Raw genomic sequence first — 16,162 nt, forward strand, 5'->3', positions numbered from 1 at the left:
AAATATATAATTAATATTTTATTAATATTTAATAATTAATATCTTAGTATTTTTCATTCATTTATGAATGTTTTATTAATATATTATTATTTTATTATCATTCTATTATTTGTGTTTATTATTTTAAAATTACTTTACTATTATTTAATAATTAATTTGTTAGCATTTTATTATTACTTTAATTATATTATATTAATATTTTGTTTTATACTTAATTATTATTATGATTATTATTTAATAAAAAATATATTTGCTCTTTATTGTTAATTTATTATTATTTTATAATAGTATTATTGTTTCATTAGTAATTTACTAATATTTTCTTATTGTTTATTGTTACTTTCATAATATTTTATTATTTAATTATTAATATTTTATTATTATTTGATAAATTGTTTATTAATATTGTATTATCATTATTATTTTATTACTTAAATTATGTTGTATTAATATTTTATTTATAATTTATTATTACGTACTATATGTAATAATTAATATCTTTGTTTGTAATATTAATTTATTAATACTTTATTATAGTCCTATTATTTATTTTTACTTTATAATATTTTTGTTAAGATTTTATTATTTTATTATTCTTATTATCTTATTATCAATTTTATAATATTTTATTATATATTTAATATTAGAGTTTGGGTATGTAACCCTGGAATGGGAATCCCATTCACTTGGGGATCTTAGAATGGCCATCCCCGTATCAGGGAATCCCATTCCCCAAGAATGAGGATCAAAATTCAAAGAGGAATGAGATTTCTATTCTTACTAAATAAACAGTTAGAATAGAAATGGTCCTCGTTCCAGGAAACCAAACGGATCCTTAGACTTAGATTAGTAATAGAAGAGCCCCATGCAATCCACGGGTTGGTGTTAAAAGAGTAGCATATTTTACAGAGAATGATTATAAGTTCCCAAACAGAAAAAGAAACCGAATCCGTTGTGAATAGCCCATGTTTTATTTATTTTTTATTTAAAAAAATTTACATAATTAAAGGGTAAAGAAGTAGAAGAAATTAAACCGACGTGGACAGTTGCATTTTAGAGTATAGATTACCCTTGATATGAAATAAATTGCATCTGAACTCTGAATGTTACCATGCAATATCAAAAGGGCCCACTTGAGGATTAATGAGGGAAGATGGATTTCGGTTCTCAAGCAAAATTGAACTAGTAATATTTTATTCTCTTTAGACCTGACAAAAAGTTGATCCAATATGCCAATTGTACCCAACCCAATCCAAAAAAATAGGGTTAAGGTCTCATATTTAGCTATATGAATGTGAGAATGACCTGACCCGATCCAATTTGGAAAAAACTGAGTTGGGTTGGGTTGGATTGGGTCATGGGTCAACCTGCTAATCTAATTGTCGTCTAATTGAAATTACTTATGCATTGTTAGAAGTTTTCACTCTTTAATTTTTTTTTATTTAGTCTTACTCTTTATTGTTTCCTCTTTAAATTAAATTGTTAAATGTTCAAGGTTTTTTTATTTTATATTTGGAATTTTAAGATTAATTCCTTTAATTTTGGAAATTTTCATTATTTTTTTAAAATTCAGTTATTTTTTGGGATGACCCAAATTGACCCATGGGTCAACCCTAACCCCGACATTTAAGATTAAGATATAACATTTGATAACCCAATCCAAAATCCAACCCGACCTGAAATTAACCCAAAATGTCTTGACCAAACCCGAACTCGAATCAATCAACCCAATTGCCAGGTCTAAATTTCTCTCGGATGACTGCATCTTTGAGGATAGAAATAATATTTCATGATAACTACTCTATCTACTTCTAAGTTTTAATAATTATTAAAATTCACTATTGGGGCCAAGCTGAAAGAAGCATGGCAAAAGCCCAAGCCAAGCTTGACATAAAATGCAAGAGGTAATCTTTATTAACAAGGATAATGTATATTAAAATATTAATATAAAAATCATAATATGTGTCAAGTTATGAAGGCCGAATCAGTTAAATTAAAAACATTTTATGGTAAAATACAAAAATTTTCTCTGAAGTTTCTCACAATTACAAAAACTTCCCTTATAATTTTATTTTAACAAATATTTTTCTTGAATTTTTGAGAAATTCGATAAAAATTTCCTTTATATTTTTTCCATATGAAAAACGTTAGACTGATGTACTAGTTTTTATTAAAATACCTATTTTACTCTTTTATAAATTATTTTATATATAAAATTACTGCAATAATCCTATTTTAATTCAATAAAATGTTAGAAAGTGATCATTAAAAGAGTTTTTTGTCAAATTAAAATATGATTATTTTAATAATTTTGTATGTAAAATAATTTATAAAAGGGTAAAATAAGCATTTAGAAAAAAATGGTGTATCATTCTATGGTGATGAAAGAAAGGCTTTTATCAAGTTTCTCAAAAGTTTAGGGAAAATATTTATTAAAATAAAATTATAGAAAAAAAATTTATAATTGTCAAAAACGTTAAGAGAGGTTTTTGTATTTTACCCAATATATTATTTAGTTGTAAATTTTATTTAACAACAATAATAAGCCAATGAAAGAAGCGAGAAAAAAAAAAAGAAACCCTAAAGAGAATGAAAGAAAAAGGAGGAGGAAGACTGGAAGAAGAGAAAGATATAAAAAAAAATCTTTGTACCGGAAGGCGGAGACCGGAGAGATATAAAAACAAGACAAAGGAGGCCTTTGAGAGGTAATATAAATTCTTCGCTAACGCTAATCCTTTCCTCATCATTCTCACCCATTTTCGTTTCATCCCTGCCGCCACCTTGTCTTCTCCTCTCTCTCTCTCTCTCTCTCATGTCTTTTGCGAAGCGAGTCACACAATATATGTTAGTTTGTTAGTTAGAGGGATAAGTAGATAAAGAAGGAGAACGACCTGGTTAGTTTATTAGTTACAGAGAGCCAAGCATAAGTAGTAGTAGTAGTAGAAGAAGAAGAAGAAGAAGAAGAACACAACAAGGTCTTTCTTCTTAGTGTTAGTATGTAAAGTAAAATGCATGCTTAGAGAAGTTTTTTCCTATTCCCTTTTGTATTCTGCAAGCCTTTGTTGGAATGATCCTTATTGCCAACGATATCTGTTATTGGTGAAACAGGGGAGACTAGAGAAGAGGATTTGTTTGTTCGTGTATTCATTATTAACCGGAAAATAATGAAATACGTGCTGGTCACCGGCGGCGTCGTCAGCGGTCTTGGAAAAGGGGTGACGGCCAGTAGCATTGGAGTGGTACTCAAGGCCTGTGGGCTTCGCGTTACTTCCATAAAGATAGGTCTGTGTCTCTTCTTTTATCAGAGACTAAGTCACGGAATGCGTTGTGTGTGTCTGTCTGTTTCCTTGGAAGGAGTTTCTTGCTGTTTTTTTCTTTGTAATATTTTTTGTATACTGAAGCATATATATATATATATTTTCAATCTCCGGAGTGCTGTTTGTGATTACGATCTTTTTGTTTTTGCAAATGAAACCTTCGTTAGATATCATACAATCAATTTCTTCTGCATCTGGTTTTGATGTTAAGCAAAACCAGTATGGTTTCAGTTAAACGCTGGTTTTTTAATAGATCTTTGTTTACTTTTTCTCTTTCGGGATTATGTTATGATTTTTTTCATACAGATATTTTCTGTATTTTCCCTTTTTATTTTTTTCATTCTTTTTTCCTTTTAAATCTTCTATTCTATCTATAAGAAAGGCTATCATTCTTTGTGAAAATAAATAGTTGCTTTTATAAAAATGGTGAGGTATTGATGAGGCGCCTCAAATTTGCTGGCCAATGGTCATATTTGTCTTATGTGTAGTATCCATGCAGTAATTTCCTCTAGATGCTTGTTAAAGCACTTTACATCAATACTATTTAATTTCTTTCGGATATTGCACTATCCAACTCAGATGATACCGTTCAGGTTATGTTACAGTTACTCTTCTTCCTTTTCATTTGAGGAGCAAAGAATGTCATTTGCTCGCTGGTCTCTCTTTTATTTTTTTTTCCTTCCTTTCCCCCCTCCCAGGCGCCAACTATGAAAGTTTCACATATACTTTTTATCAACCTATGCAGATCCGTACCTGAACACTGATGCAGGGACGATGTCTCCCTTTGAGCATGGAGAAGTATTTGTCTTAGATGATGGTGGTGAGGTAAGGGAACACTTTTAAGTGCGCTTGCTCTTTATGTTTATGTGCGTTTTTCTGCTTTCTCCCTTTGAGGGAAAGTATGTTTTTTGGAAGGTCAGCAATTTCCTTTGAAATATCTCAAATGGAATGGGTATTGGGAGTTTGTAGTGGGTACTGTTAATGATGATGGAATATACTGTTACTTCTCTCATGATCACCATCATTGTCAATATACTTCTCTTGCACTAAGCACTATTTTTTCCATATATTGCCTTTTATCAGAAGGTCATTATATTTTTTATCACTGTGCTTTTGTAAAGGTGGTAATGTCACATAAGATTTTTATAGCAATAATTTGTTTTGAAGGTGGACCTGGATCTCGGTAACTATGAGCGGTTCCTAGATATCAAGTTGACCCGTGACAACAATATCACCACTGGGAAGATTTACCGGGTACTCTTTTTTTAATTGAATATCACCTCATGGTTATCATTGTCCTAATATGTCCATAGCCGGAGGTTTGTCCAACAATTTGACTTGTATAAAGCATCAAGTTAGCGGGAAGCTGATTTTTCTTTGGTGCATTAAACAGTCAGTTATCGACAAGGAAAGAAAGGGAGATTACCTAGGAAAAACTGTCCAGGTGTGTCTCAATTGCTGGAATAAGTTCTGTTACCATTCTGTTCCTTTTGATCAAGGATTGGCTTAGATACCATCTCTCTCTCTCTCTTTCTTTCTCTCTCTCCTCTAGGTTGTTCCTCACATTACAGATGCTATCCAAGAGTGGATTGAGCGTGTAGCAATGATACCTGTGGATGGAAAAGAAGGTCCAGCTGATGTATGTGTCATTGAACTGGGTGGAACTATAGGTATATTAAATGTAACTGATACAAGGGTGCTTGATTTCTTATCAACTTTTTATCGCCATGATCCTGACATTCCTTGGGGCAGGTGATATTGAATCCATGCCATTTATTGAGGCCTTGGGTCAATTTTCATATCGTGTAGGTAAGATTATGTATTTGCTTTTCTTGTACATGCCATGTGGCCTACAGAAATCATTTGGCTTTTGGATGCCCCAGTAATTTTCTGTTTCTCCTTGTGTTTTCCCCTAAAATTCCTCTTGTAGGACCTGGAAACTTCTGCCTTGTTCATGTCAGTCTTGTACCTGTCTTGAATGTTGTTGGTGAACAGGTATATATGAACTATCTGTTTAGTTTCATACAAACCTTTTAAAAGAAATGCTTTTGCTGGATGATGGGTATACACACATAAGCCAGGGGCAAGCCTAATGTGGGATTCCTTGCCAAGCATGGTTACTAATTGCTTTCAATGAATGTCATGGTTATGTTTCAATTTTAGAAAACAAAGCCAACCCAGCATAGTGTTCGGGGACTCAGAGGATTGGGTTTGACACCAAATATCTTAGCTTGTCGCAGCACAAAGGTAATCTTCTCTCCCTTGTCTCTTTCTTGATGACACATGTATCATTGTCACATGGAGACAGTATTTGATTTGGTGGTAGTTGGTCTTAACTTTTATGTATGGGTTCCTTGGACAGGCACTGGATGAAAATGTGAAACAAAAACTCTCTCAGTTTTGCCATGTCCCGGTACCATAACCAAAATATTGATAATACATTGCTTATTGCTTTTTTTATCATGCTATGCAAGTGGCTAATTGTATCAAAACATTTCTCAGGCTGCAAACATTGTCACTCTTTATGATGTTTCAAACATTTGGCACATCCCTTTGCTATTAAGAGTAAGATGCTTTTTATACCTTTGGATTTGTTTCGCAGTTTGTATTTTGACTATTTCCTTACCACAAACATATGGTCTTTTTTCTCCTCCTATAGGATCAGAAGGCACATAAAGCAATTCTGAAAGCACTAAACCTTCCATGGTCTGTTTACAAACTCAATTCACTTTTGTTGTATGGTCTACTTGATGAGAGTTGGACTTTATTTATAATGTTTAACCTGTGATAGCTGTAAGATTTTCTTCCAGCAGCCTCCTGAGGTCATATGTCATCATGTGCAGTGTTGATAGGGATCCTGATTTGAAGGAATGGACTGCAAGGGCTGACCTTTGTGACATGTTGCATGAGCCTGTAGGTTCAAAATTATTTGATACTGGATTTGAAATTCCTGATTTGTGTATTGCTATTATTGTTTATGTACTGACATTTGATGTCATGTAATTTACAGGTCAGAATTGCCATGGTTGGAAAATATACTGGACTTTCAGATTCCTACCTTTCTGTACTGAAGGTATGTTATTGTCCGTAAGGTTTGTAATATCTATGCCCACCTATTTACTCTAATTTTAAATTTTAGGAAGTAAATTTCAAGTTTTCCCCCTCAAATGTCTTGATGGTACAATAGTTTCATTATAAGTGCTGTTTGATGAATCTCTCCAACTTATTTTATATAAAATTCTGCACTTTTGATATATGGCACTACGACAGGACCAGTGTTTTAAAAGTGCAAGGTGCAAAAAAAGGCGTAGGGGTCAATTTGCGACCAAGGTGCAAGGCTCAACGCGAGGCGTGCGCCTTTTTGAAGCAAGGTGCAAAAATAAAAAAATGCTAAAAAATAAAAAAAAATGCCAAAAAAAAATATTAAACATAATATTAATAAAAATATTAACTAAAATTTAAAATAAATGTCTTACAAAACCTATTATCTAAAATAAAATACATAAACATAAAATGTAAAGCATATTCAAATGAGAATTTAAAAATAAAATCAAACGTATAAAACATTTTCAAGCATGTAAAACCCATACTCTCTTTTTTTCTTCAATTGCATTACTTCAAATAGTTAATGTGATGTAAAACATATTACATTCCTGATTCTACGAGCCACCTTTGTGCTACTCTCCGAGAATCCCCTATTTGGAAATGTTGTTCCTTCATTCATCTTAATATAACATCTTCTTAAAAAGCAATTAAAATTATAAAATCATTATTTTTTTGTGTGAGAACTAAGAATTTAAGACCCTAACATGGACTTGTTTGGGCTTGCCTTGAGGGGTGTGGTACGGGGTTCAGGGGTAGAGCCCCCTGCCTAGCCGCTAGGTAGATTCAAAGAAAGCAAAAAGCATCAAATTTTCAAAAGGCACACGCCTGGGCTGAGGTGCAAGTTGCATCAGGTGCATGCCTAGGTGCGTGTTCGAAAGGGCGCATACCCTAAAATGTGCCTTGCCTGTGCGACTAGGCACACCTTTTAAATCACTGGACAGGGCAGGGGGTCCTACAAATGTCAGGTCTGGTAGTGGGCTTTGTAGGGGGAAGGGAGGGCTTTCAGACTTCTGTCTTTACTGATGAAGAATAGGAATGGAAGAGCATGTAAACAGCCTTCTGTCCACCTAAAAACGAGTAAGAAATTTAAATAGACAACTCTTACTGTTAGAATTGACAGCGAAGTAACAAATTTCTAATTACTTGGAAGAAAAAGCAAAAACGGGAAAAAAGAAAAAATGTACATGAGAACATCCTTTTATAGGCTCCATTTTGGACTAGGAAATTGACATAAAACAACTTCTAATTGCTTTAAAACTAAGACAAATCCGTGGGTAACTGATAGGGGAACTCCAATAGGGACTCTAATTAATAAAACAACTCTAACACTCACCAGTCCTTTTAAAAGTAACTTAATATGAAGATTTCAGAAATCAAGGTTCAAAATTTTGATACGATGCACCCCATATCAGTGACTTTTTGAAACCCCAAATAAGGGGTTTTTCGGAATTTGGGTACTTTCAGGGGGTAGGCATAGGCAAGCCCAAAACCGACCCCTTGTAACATTTTTGGAAAAAACGAAAAAAAGGTTGTGAAGTACCGAAACACCCAATATTGCCTGTTTGTTTTTGTCGTTCATATCGATATTTTAAACCATGCCAAAATTACTAAGAAAAGTAAATTGAAATTTTACTATAAATAGTAATTACGAAAATTACTATAAATAATGCCTTAAAGTGATCATAAATAGTAATTGTAAAATGAAAGTAAATTTTAAACAACTTAAAACCCTATTCTTATGACATAACTAGAAAATAAATATAAAAATCTCAAAAATACCAATATCCCAATCATCTAAATATTCTGAGATTGATTGGATTCGGATTAGATTCTGTTATTTAATACCATTTATACATGGAGCAAAAAATGATCTGAGATTCTGAATATTATACATTATTAATAGAAGAAGACTAAACTTGAATTTGATATTGTATATATTGAAAAAACTGACATGAAAATATCTTTTAAGAGACTTGGACCTATGACTCAGTGACTCTTTAGTAAATATACAACATTCAAACCAAATTTATTAATTAATTTATATAAATTTTCTGTAGATATAAGCATAAATCTGAATGTGTAAATATTTTTAAACCTAAGTTATTAATCAATTTATATTAATTTTGTGTAGATATGAGCATAAATCTGAACTATAAATATTTTTAAACCAAATTTACTAATTTATATTAATTTTGTGTAGATATAAGCAAAAAATTAGATCAGATTGGATTGCGGTATATCCATATTTTTAGATTTAAGCATAAATCCAGTAATAAATGAAGCGTATTCAGATTTGCCTTAATTGGATCATATTTGAATTTAAAATGGATACCATTTGCAGTACCAATCCTGTAAGCTTTGTATGCACGCACACCCAGTTGTTCCAGGAGCTCCATATCAAAATTCTATGAGATGTATCCATCACCCTTTAATTATTTGTGTTGTATTTAGTAAAACTTGCTTTGTTGAAGAATTTTCAATTTATCTCCTCACCTTTTCTTTTTAATTTGCTGCATTTCTTGATAGGTTTCTTTATGTCCTCTTTTTGGCATTTTTCCTTGTTGCATCTATCGAAGGTTTAAGCTCTTTCAGCAAATTTGATTTTCCATTCATAATCAATCCAAGTCCCCTGACTTTCATAAAAAAAAAAATCCAAGTCCCTTGACTTGGTTTTAAATCGGGATTTTCAGATATAACTGAGACATGTACTGTTTGCAATTAGGCTTTTTTTTCTTTATGAAATACTAATACATACTGAGCTCTGCACTAGTGATTGAAGCCTGTATAGGCATGAAAGGAAGATTTAAATGTTAGTATTTGAGAAAGGTCTTGAAACATAAGTGGTATAATAGCCAAATCCAATTAATTCTCTTTTCACAACCTTATTTTCCTCCCAGTGCTATCTTAGGTGATGTATTTGTCTGTGTTTTACAAAACACAAGGATGTGCTTTCTCAACAAAATGCTAGTGAATAGTGTATAGTGATCTCTGAAATCAGTGTTAACAATTTAGTCCTCATTTGATGTCTGAGCATTCCATGCCAATTCTTAGAGCACTGGAGATTACTCTTTGATGCATGAGCAAATGTCTGCATATACATGGGAATTATCTTCAGGATTCTTTAGCGGTCCTTTTGTTTTGTTTATTTTTTATAGATGAAAAGCAGTCCTTCTGTTTTTCCCCATTTGGTATTCTCTACAAGACTGGAAAAAGGCATGGTAGTTCATAACATGTTATACTTTTTCTTTACGTGAATGGAGGCCCATTATTGTAGAATTTTATTAGGTATATATGACAAATCCCCAATCATCATCATCATCATCATCCAAACCTTATCCTGACTATATGGGAAAGCCATATCCATTGTTAATTCTTGGCACTTAAATCATTTTTTACTGCTTCTACCCAAGTCCTTTTTTATCTACCCCTAGCCCTTCTAGTCTCTTCAACTTGCAACAAATCACTTCTTATCGATGCTGTTGATGGTCTTCTATGCACATCAGTGAACTCAAGTTTTCTAGTCTACTTTCTATCATGTATCACCTATTGAGGCTACTCCTATGTTCCTACGAATGACTTCATTTCTGGTCCTTTCCTTCCTAGTTTTTCCACTCATTCATCTCAGCATACACATTTCTGGCACACTCATTTTTTATATATTTTTCTGCTTGATTGCCAAAGACTCTTCTCCATACAGCATAGCTGGCTTTACAACCGAAAATCATGGAAAGGAAACTCCAAACATCTTTAGCCATGTGAGGTGTTAACATTGGATGATTTGCCATCTTCGTTTATACCCAACTTATTTGCCAGCCATAGTTTTCAAGGCGACAAGGCACCCTTGAGGCTCGCCTAGCCTAGTCGTCAAGCAGTTTTGCATACTGTGTAATAAAATACTTTTATATTGTTATTTTTTTGAGGTTATAATTATGAAATAGACATTATTAAAGAAAAATATTTATTTTTTGTGTTTATAAACTAATTTCTTTTTATTATTTTCTTATATGTTAGGGTTTAATCAACACAAACATTGCCAACTGCTGTATTGAACCTTCAATGACTTCAAAATCTGAACCAATAAGTAAGGGAAGAACTTCAAATTTTGTCTAATCAACACATTTCTTCTTCCACCTTTCCTTTTCTTCTTTTCCTACAACAAAAATAGGGGTTCAGCCCCTATATTTTTTTATTTTTCTTTCCTTTCTTCCTTTTCTTCTCATAAATATGTTGATTTTCTAGACTTAAACATGGAGTTTATAATTTTCTTATGAAAATTATGGATTAGTTATTAAAAAAAGTTGGTTATGGAACCTAGGGAACTACCATGATATGTGATTTTTACTTAAAAAAATCCATCACCTAGGCACCCACCTAGGGGGCAAGGTGCCCCCGTCACCTAGCCTCGCCTTGGTGCCTTGAAAACTATGTTGCTAGCCAACCTGAAAATTCGTCATTTCAGATTTTCAGGAGTTAGATTCTTGCCCGTGTCATAAGCCAAACAAAAGATTCTTGCCCGTGTCATAAGCCAAACAAAAGATTCTGCCCTTGGAGGAATAGGAGTGTAGAAAATACCACTGTGCTACCTAACTTATTCTAGAGATGTCTTAGGTAGAACTTTCCTTTTGAGTCTTCAAGGTTGTTTGATCTTCATTTCTAGGGTTTAAAAGTGCCTCCTTAAAATCTTTTTGCAATTGTTTACATTCTTCTTTTTGTAGCACTGGTCTTTGAAATGGTGCATTCCATGGAATCACTTCCCCACTGAAGTCAAAACCATTCATTAGCAGTTGTGGGCTTAATGATATTGATGTGAGTTAGACCTGCTCATGGGCCAGGCTTCAGGCCGGGCCCATTCAAATTTTTGCAAAAGCTAAGCCTGAGCCTGGTCCATGAACAGGCCTAACGTGGATAACTGGAGAAAAATCATATAAATCAGGTTTCAACAGATTTCTTCATCAGTGATGATTTTGTAATCTTTTGGGATTTGAATTTTTGTCAATTTGAGTTTTTTGATAGTTGGTGTCACAGGAATAAAATCATTTTAAAGGATCAAATTAGTTTGAGAAGTTTTGTGAGAATGTTTTTTCAATTTTAAAGTTCTTCAAAGTTAAGGTTTTAAACACGTTACATTCTTGCAGTCCAAAGGGTCAAATCTTGTACAATAACTTGATTTTGCTCTCATTAGATCTGTTTTTCAAGTACCCTTTCAAGTACCCATCCAACAAGATCAGTATCTTGTGAAGTGGATCCAATTCATTTTGTGGAAGTTATGGCCACTTTAGTAATAGGGTGTAGGTCAATGCTATGAGATTTGGATTTAGTGTTTTTGTGTTGTCTTAGTGTTGTTTATGACTTGTTTAGTTATCAGTAGGACTAATAACAGGTATTTAGTATTGTTTTAGGAGTCTAGATCAATATTTAAGTGTTCCCATGTATTAGTTCTTTTTCAGTCACTTTTCAAATTGGAGCCTATAATGGGATATTTGAACCTTTATATTGAATTTATAAATAGAATTATTGTAATTAAACCTTTAATGAGTTAATTTGATCAATACAAGTTTAGTTTAATTAATCTGCTTTTATTGTGGTCTCTCTCCCCTCCTCCCCTGATTTTAAATAGCAAGAGTTCCTCTCTTTCTTTTCTGAAGTTCTTTACTGCAGTAATATATTTTCCTCATTAGCCTGTAGCAAGAGCAGAAATTCTAGAGGACAGAAATATCTAGTAAAGGCTATTGCTTTCTAACTTTAAAAAGAGTGATTAACCTGATAAAATAGAACCAAACTCTCCAGAATTTATCCTGTCACTATAGTATCAACAGTAAAACCAACAGACCTAGCTGTCCATTATAAGTTTATAACAAGATGTTCAATATCATGGACAAGGCCTAGACCCATCTGTGTCTCTTTCCATGCTCCATCTCACATGACCAATATAATAGGATGTCAGCACTATGCAGCAGAGGACTCTAGTGGAGATAGTCATTAGTGGTTAAGACATAGCCATGGTCCTGCTACTTTAGTCCAATGGACCACTTTTTAGTGATTAAGCAAATGTTTTATTGAATACAATGAACCTTGAAAATTTTGGGATTTTTATCTCCTAGATGCACCAAGTATGGCTATGGGTAGGGAAAAATGTTGAAACATCAGCTTTCTCCTCATGGCAAGTGGTGCATGTATGACAATGTCAGAAAGTATTCTATTAGCGGTTACACATGGTGTTGGAGGGTTTTGGAAAATAGATGTTCATTCATGCTGGACAATTCTAGCTACAGCCATATGGCAGGATAGGTTAAGGTGGTTAAGAAGTGATCCACTTTTTTCATGGTGTAATTTGTAATGCGAGGGAATGAGGCAGGTTTGTACCCAAACCAACATGTACTTGGAAAGTACTGAGGTAATTTGGTCCTGTGCTTATGCAATTGTTATGGAATTCCTGATATCTCATGCTGTGTATCAAAGACATCTATGAGCACCTGTATATTTTTGCTTTTCATACACTTTTTATGCATCCAAATGCTTCAACATATTTATTTAATGGATATTAATAAAAAATATTTATTTAGTGGATACATTCCTTATGCACTCATTCACGATTTGGGAGTTTCTGATGTGTCTAATTCTGTATGATGGCACTTGTGCATGTTCTAAAGGGATATTTGAAACATAAAATGCTAATATTGCTGATGAGGTAATCAGAAAATTCTGTATTTCCAGGCTCTTCTGCATGCTTCTATTGTATGCCATAGGAAACTGATAGTAGAATGGGTTCCGGCTGCTGACCTTGAAGATGCAACTGCAAAGGAGGTTTTTGCTAATTCTGGCATAATATGCTCTATTTATTTTTGTTCATTTTGCTAAGTTTACAATCTGACAAATACTTTCTACATGCAGTCTCCTGATGTGTACAAAGCTGCATGGAATTTGTTGAAGGTGGTTCCTACTTTAGATTTATGATACTCTTAAAATAGTTGTATGATTAAAGTGGTGCTAATTGTTAAGGGGTTTCTTTACCTATGTTTCCTTTCATTTGTGTCTCAGTTGTCTAAACATCCTTTCACATCAGGGTGCAGATGGTGTTCTGGTTCCTGGTGGTTTTGGTGACCGAGGTGTGCAAGGAAAAATTCTTGCAGCAAAGTATGCCAGGGAGAATAGAATTCCTTTCTTTGGTATTTGTCTAGGAATGCAAATTGCTGTCATTGATTTTGCACGATCTGTTCTTGGTTTGCAAGATGCAAACAGCACTGAGTTTGACCCTGCAACTGCAAATCCTTGTGTAATATTCATGCCAGAGGTATATATTTCTATATATTTGGTTTCCATTCGAAGGTCTCTTCATTTTTTTTCCATCTATTATTTGGTTGTGCCAACTCAGCTATCCATGAACAGGGTTCAAAAACTCATATGGGAGCGACTATGCGGCTTGGATCAAGGAGGACGTACTTCCAGGTTACTGATTGTAAATCAGCGAAGTTGTAAGGACCAATAATTCCCTTATCATACATATTAGCTACCACCCATAATTTTGGATCTTAATAACTTGAGAATATGGAGATGCTGGTCTCCTAAACAAATATTCTTCTTATTGGACTGATTTTCATGGTGTTAGATATGGCAATGTGAGTTCTGTTGATGAGAGACATCGACATAGATATGAGGTATGCATTCTACATATTGGCATCACTTATTGTGTTCCTTTCATTTTGTTGCATGGTTTTCTATGTGGGTCATCATTGCTCTATAATGTTCTTTACATTTGAGTAGGTCAATCCTGATATGGTTCCACAGCTTGAAAATTCTGGTCTCTTGTTTGTTGGCAAAGATGAGACTGGTCAACGCATGGAGGTATTTCTTTGCATCAATTTGATTTTGAATTTTACATCTATATTAGAAAAAGAAATCTTTATGATTATTTATGTAACAATTTTGGTCCTGAAATTCATGCATCGTGTACAGATTGTTGAACTGCCTGGTCATCCATACTTCATTGGTGTTCAATTTCATCCTGAGTTCAAGTCAAGACCTGGGAAACCTTCTGCACTGTTTTTAGGTATTTGTTTCACTCATCCAAAAATGTCTCTTGAGAAGTTAATAGTGAGAATTTGTGGTATAATCTACTCAAAAAAGTCGGGAAATGAAATGTGTCCAAGTAGACAAGAAAAGGGTACCTAAAGCCACATATATGATATGCATAAGGTTGGCTCCCATTTCTGTTCTTGGAGAGTACAGGATCTATGTACGGATTTTCTATTTGGTTCTATGGCTATGTTGATTAATCTTCTATGGTTGTTTATAAGCTAAAAGGGGGGAAAGACCCGAGATAATTGTCTTTACTGTTCTGCTTATGATGTATCTTCATCTCTGTTAGTCTTAATATCATTTACCTGGGTTTTGCTCAGTTTGTTCAGTGTTCATGGTCATCGTTCACCAGTGTCAGATATTTTCATTTAGATAGTGGGGCTGGGAACATGTCTAATTATGAGAGTTGGGAAGAACTTAAATTTAAAATTAAATAACTAGTTCAATGACTCAAACTTATGGTTGCCTTCTATGGTTGAAGTTTCCTATGCATATTATGCTTCTATGCAGATTTATTTAGTTGCATGAAAAGTGGAAAACTTGTGTTGTGCTGCTTGTATGTAATGTATTTAGTTGTATCTTCTGGTGAGTTTTCAAGGGGAGATGGGAGCTAGGACCCTAAATTAAGGGGGTTTTGCTAATATGTATTATTTTGTTTTTTAAAACTAAATTAATTTTGGCATCAGCAAAATCATTTTTTTGCTGTAATGGCAGTTTTTTTGTTTTGAAAAACAAAATCATGCATATTGTTGAATACCCCCTAATGTGATAGCATTTTGAGTCTTTGATCATTTGCATTCTGCTCTGTCCAGATTTAAATCCTGATGCTTTCACGTGTTATAGGACTTATATTGGCAGCATGCGGCCAGTTGGAACCTTTCTTGCAGAATTCTGTCCGTGTTAACAAGGTAACAATGGTGAAGAATTCGGTAAGCAATGGGCCATGGCCAGGGAAAGTCCATCAAAAAGGAAACGGGAATGCAATCAAGGCTGCAAATGGCTTATTAAACGGTGTGTACAGCAATGGTAACGGGGTGCACTTCTAGAGGAAGGAGGAAGTGATACTTTTTGGGCAGGGTTCTTTTTATTTTTTTGAGAACTTGCTTTGTGCTCGCGGGGAATATCTGTACAGTTGTGGACTACCGGTAGAGGTTTTGGGCTCTTGGAGTATGGGACACTGCTGGTGCTGGAATCCGGGCTTTTTTTAACCGCCTGTTGTACTTTCCAGTTTCCAGTGCAGTGGAGGAAACGGGTTGCTGTTTACTGATGTGTAATTCCTTTTACCTCCCCATAGAGCAAAGTTTCTCAGTTTTGCAATGATTTTGCCGTCCCTGTAAATGGAAAAAGTACCTTGATATGTTGGATATTTTTTTTTTTGTTGAGAAGTAAGAACTCTGTTATCTTCCTTTTCTGTTTAATGGTAAGTATTTTTTTTTCCATTGAAAAAGCACCTTGATATGAAGAGGACATTAGAGCATCAGAAATGTTGAATTTCTGATTTTTTTTTTTTAATAAAGACCTTTTCTTCATTGTAACAAGTTCTTTTTTGGGGATTCATGGGAATATGCCATCTTATAAATGAGAAGATAAGATCCCTCCTTTTTCTTTGTCAATAAAGATTCCCCGAGAGGTGTCTTCATGAATTCAGGTTTTTAAGTTATGTA

General features: G+C 33.8%; 1 protein-coding gene across 4 annotated transcripts; it reads left to right on the forward strand.

Annotated features, from left to right (window-relative positions):
- The first annotated feature begins 2,538 nt into the window (after positions 1-2,538).
- LOC148846690 (uncharacterized) lies at positions 2,539-15,945 on the forward strand. 4 transcript variants are annotated; one of them, XM_088954643.1, is made up of 22 exons: positions 2,539-2,705; positions 3,109-3,282; positions 4,063-4,142; positions 4,485-4,571; positions 4,711-4,761; positions 4,870-4,987; positions 5,070-5,126; positions 5,248-5,312; positions 5,481-5,564; positions 5,680-5,730; positions 5,820-5,882; positions 5,977-6,023; positions 6,161-6,230; positions 6,328-6,390; positions 13,137-13,226; positions 13,314-13,352; positions 13,486-13,713; positions 13,809-13,894; positions 14,029-14,077; positions 14,184-14,264; positions 14,376-14,469; positions 15,342-15,945. In XM_088954643.1, exons 2-22 carry the CDS (start codon positions 3,165-3,167, stop codon positions 15,542-15,544), a joined length of 1,824 nt encoding a protein of 607 aa, XP_088810769.1. In that variant the 5' UTR covers positions 2,539-2,705; positions 3,109-3,164; the 3' UTR covers positions 15,545-15,945. The 4 variants fall into 4 exon arrangements, with proteins under 4 accessions (XP_088810769.1, XP_088810767.1, XP_088810768.1 ...); XM_088954641.1 differs by having other exon boundaries at positions 2,660-2,975; XM_088954642.1 differs by lacking the exon at positions 2,539-2,705 and adding an exon at positions 2,708-2,994.
- Positions 15,946-16,162: the final 217 nt, after the last annotated feature.

The sequence above is a fragment of the Nelumbo lutea genome, chromosome 7 (genome assembly GCF_056320005.1).
Source record: "Nelumbo lutea isolate HS-2025 chromosome 7, American lotus-T2T, whole genome shotgun sequence".
NCBI lineage: Eukaryota > Viridiplantae > Streptophyta > Magnoliopsida > Proteales > Nelumbonaceae > Nelumbo > Nelumbo lutea.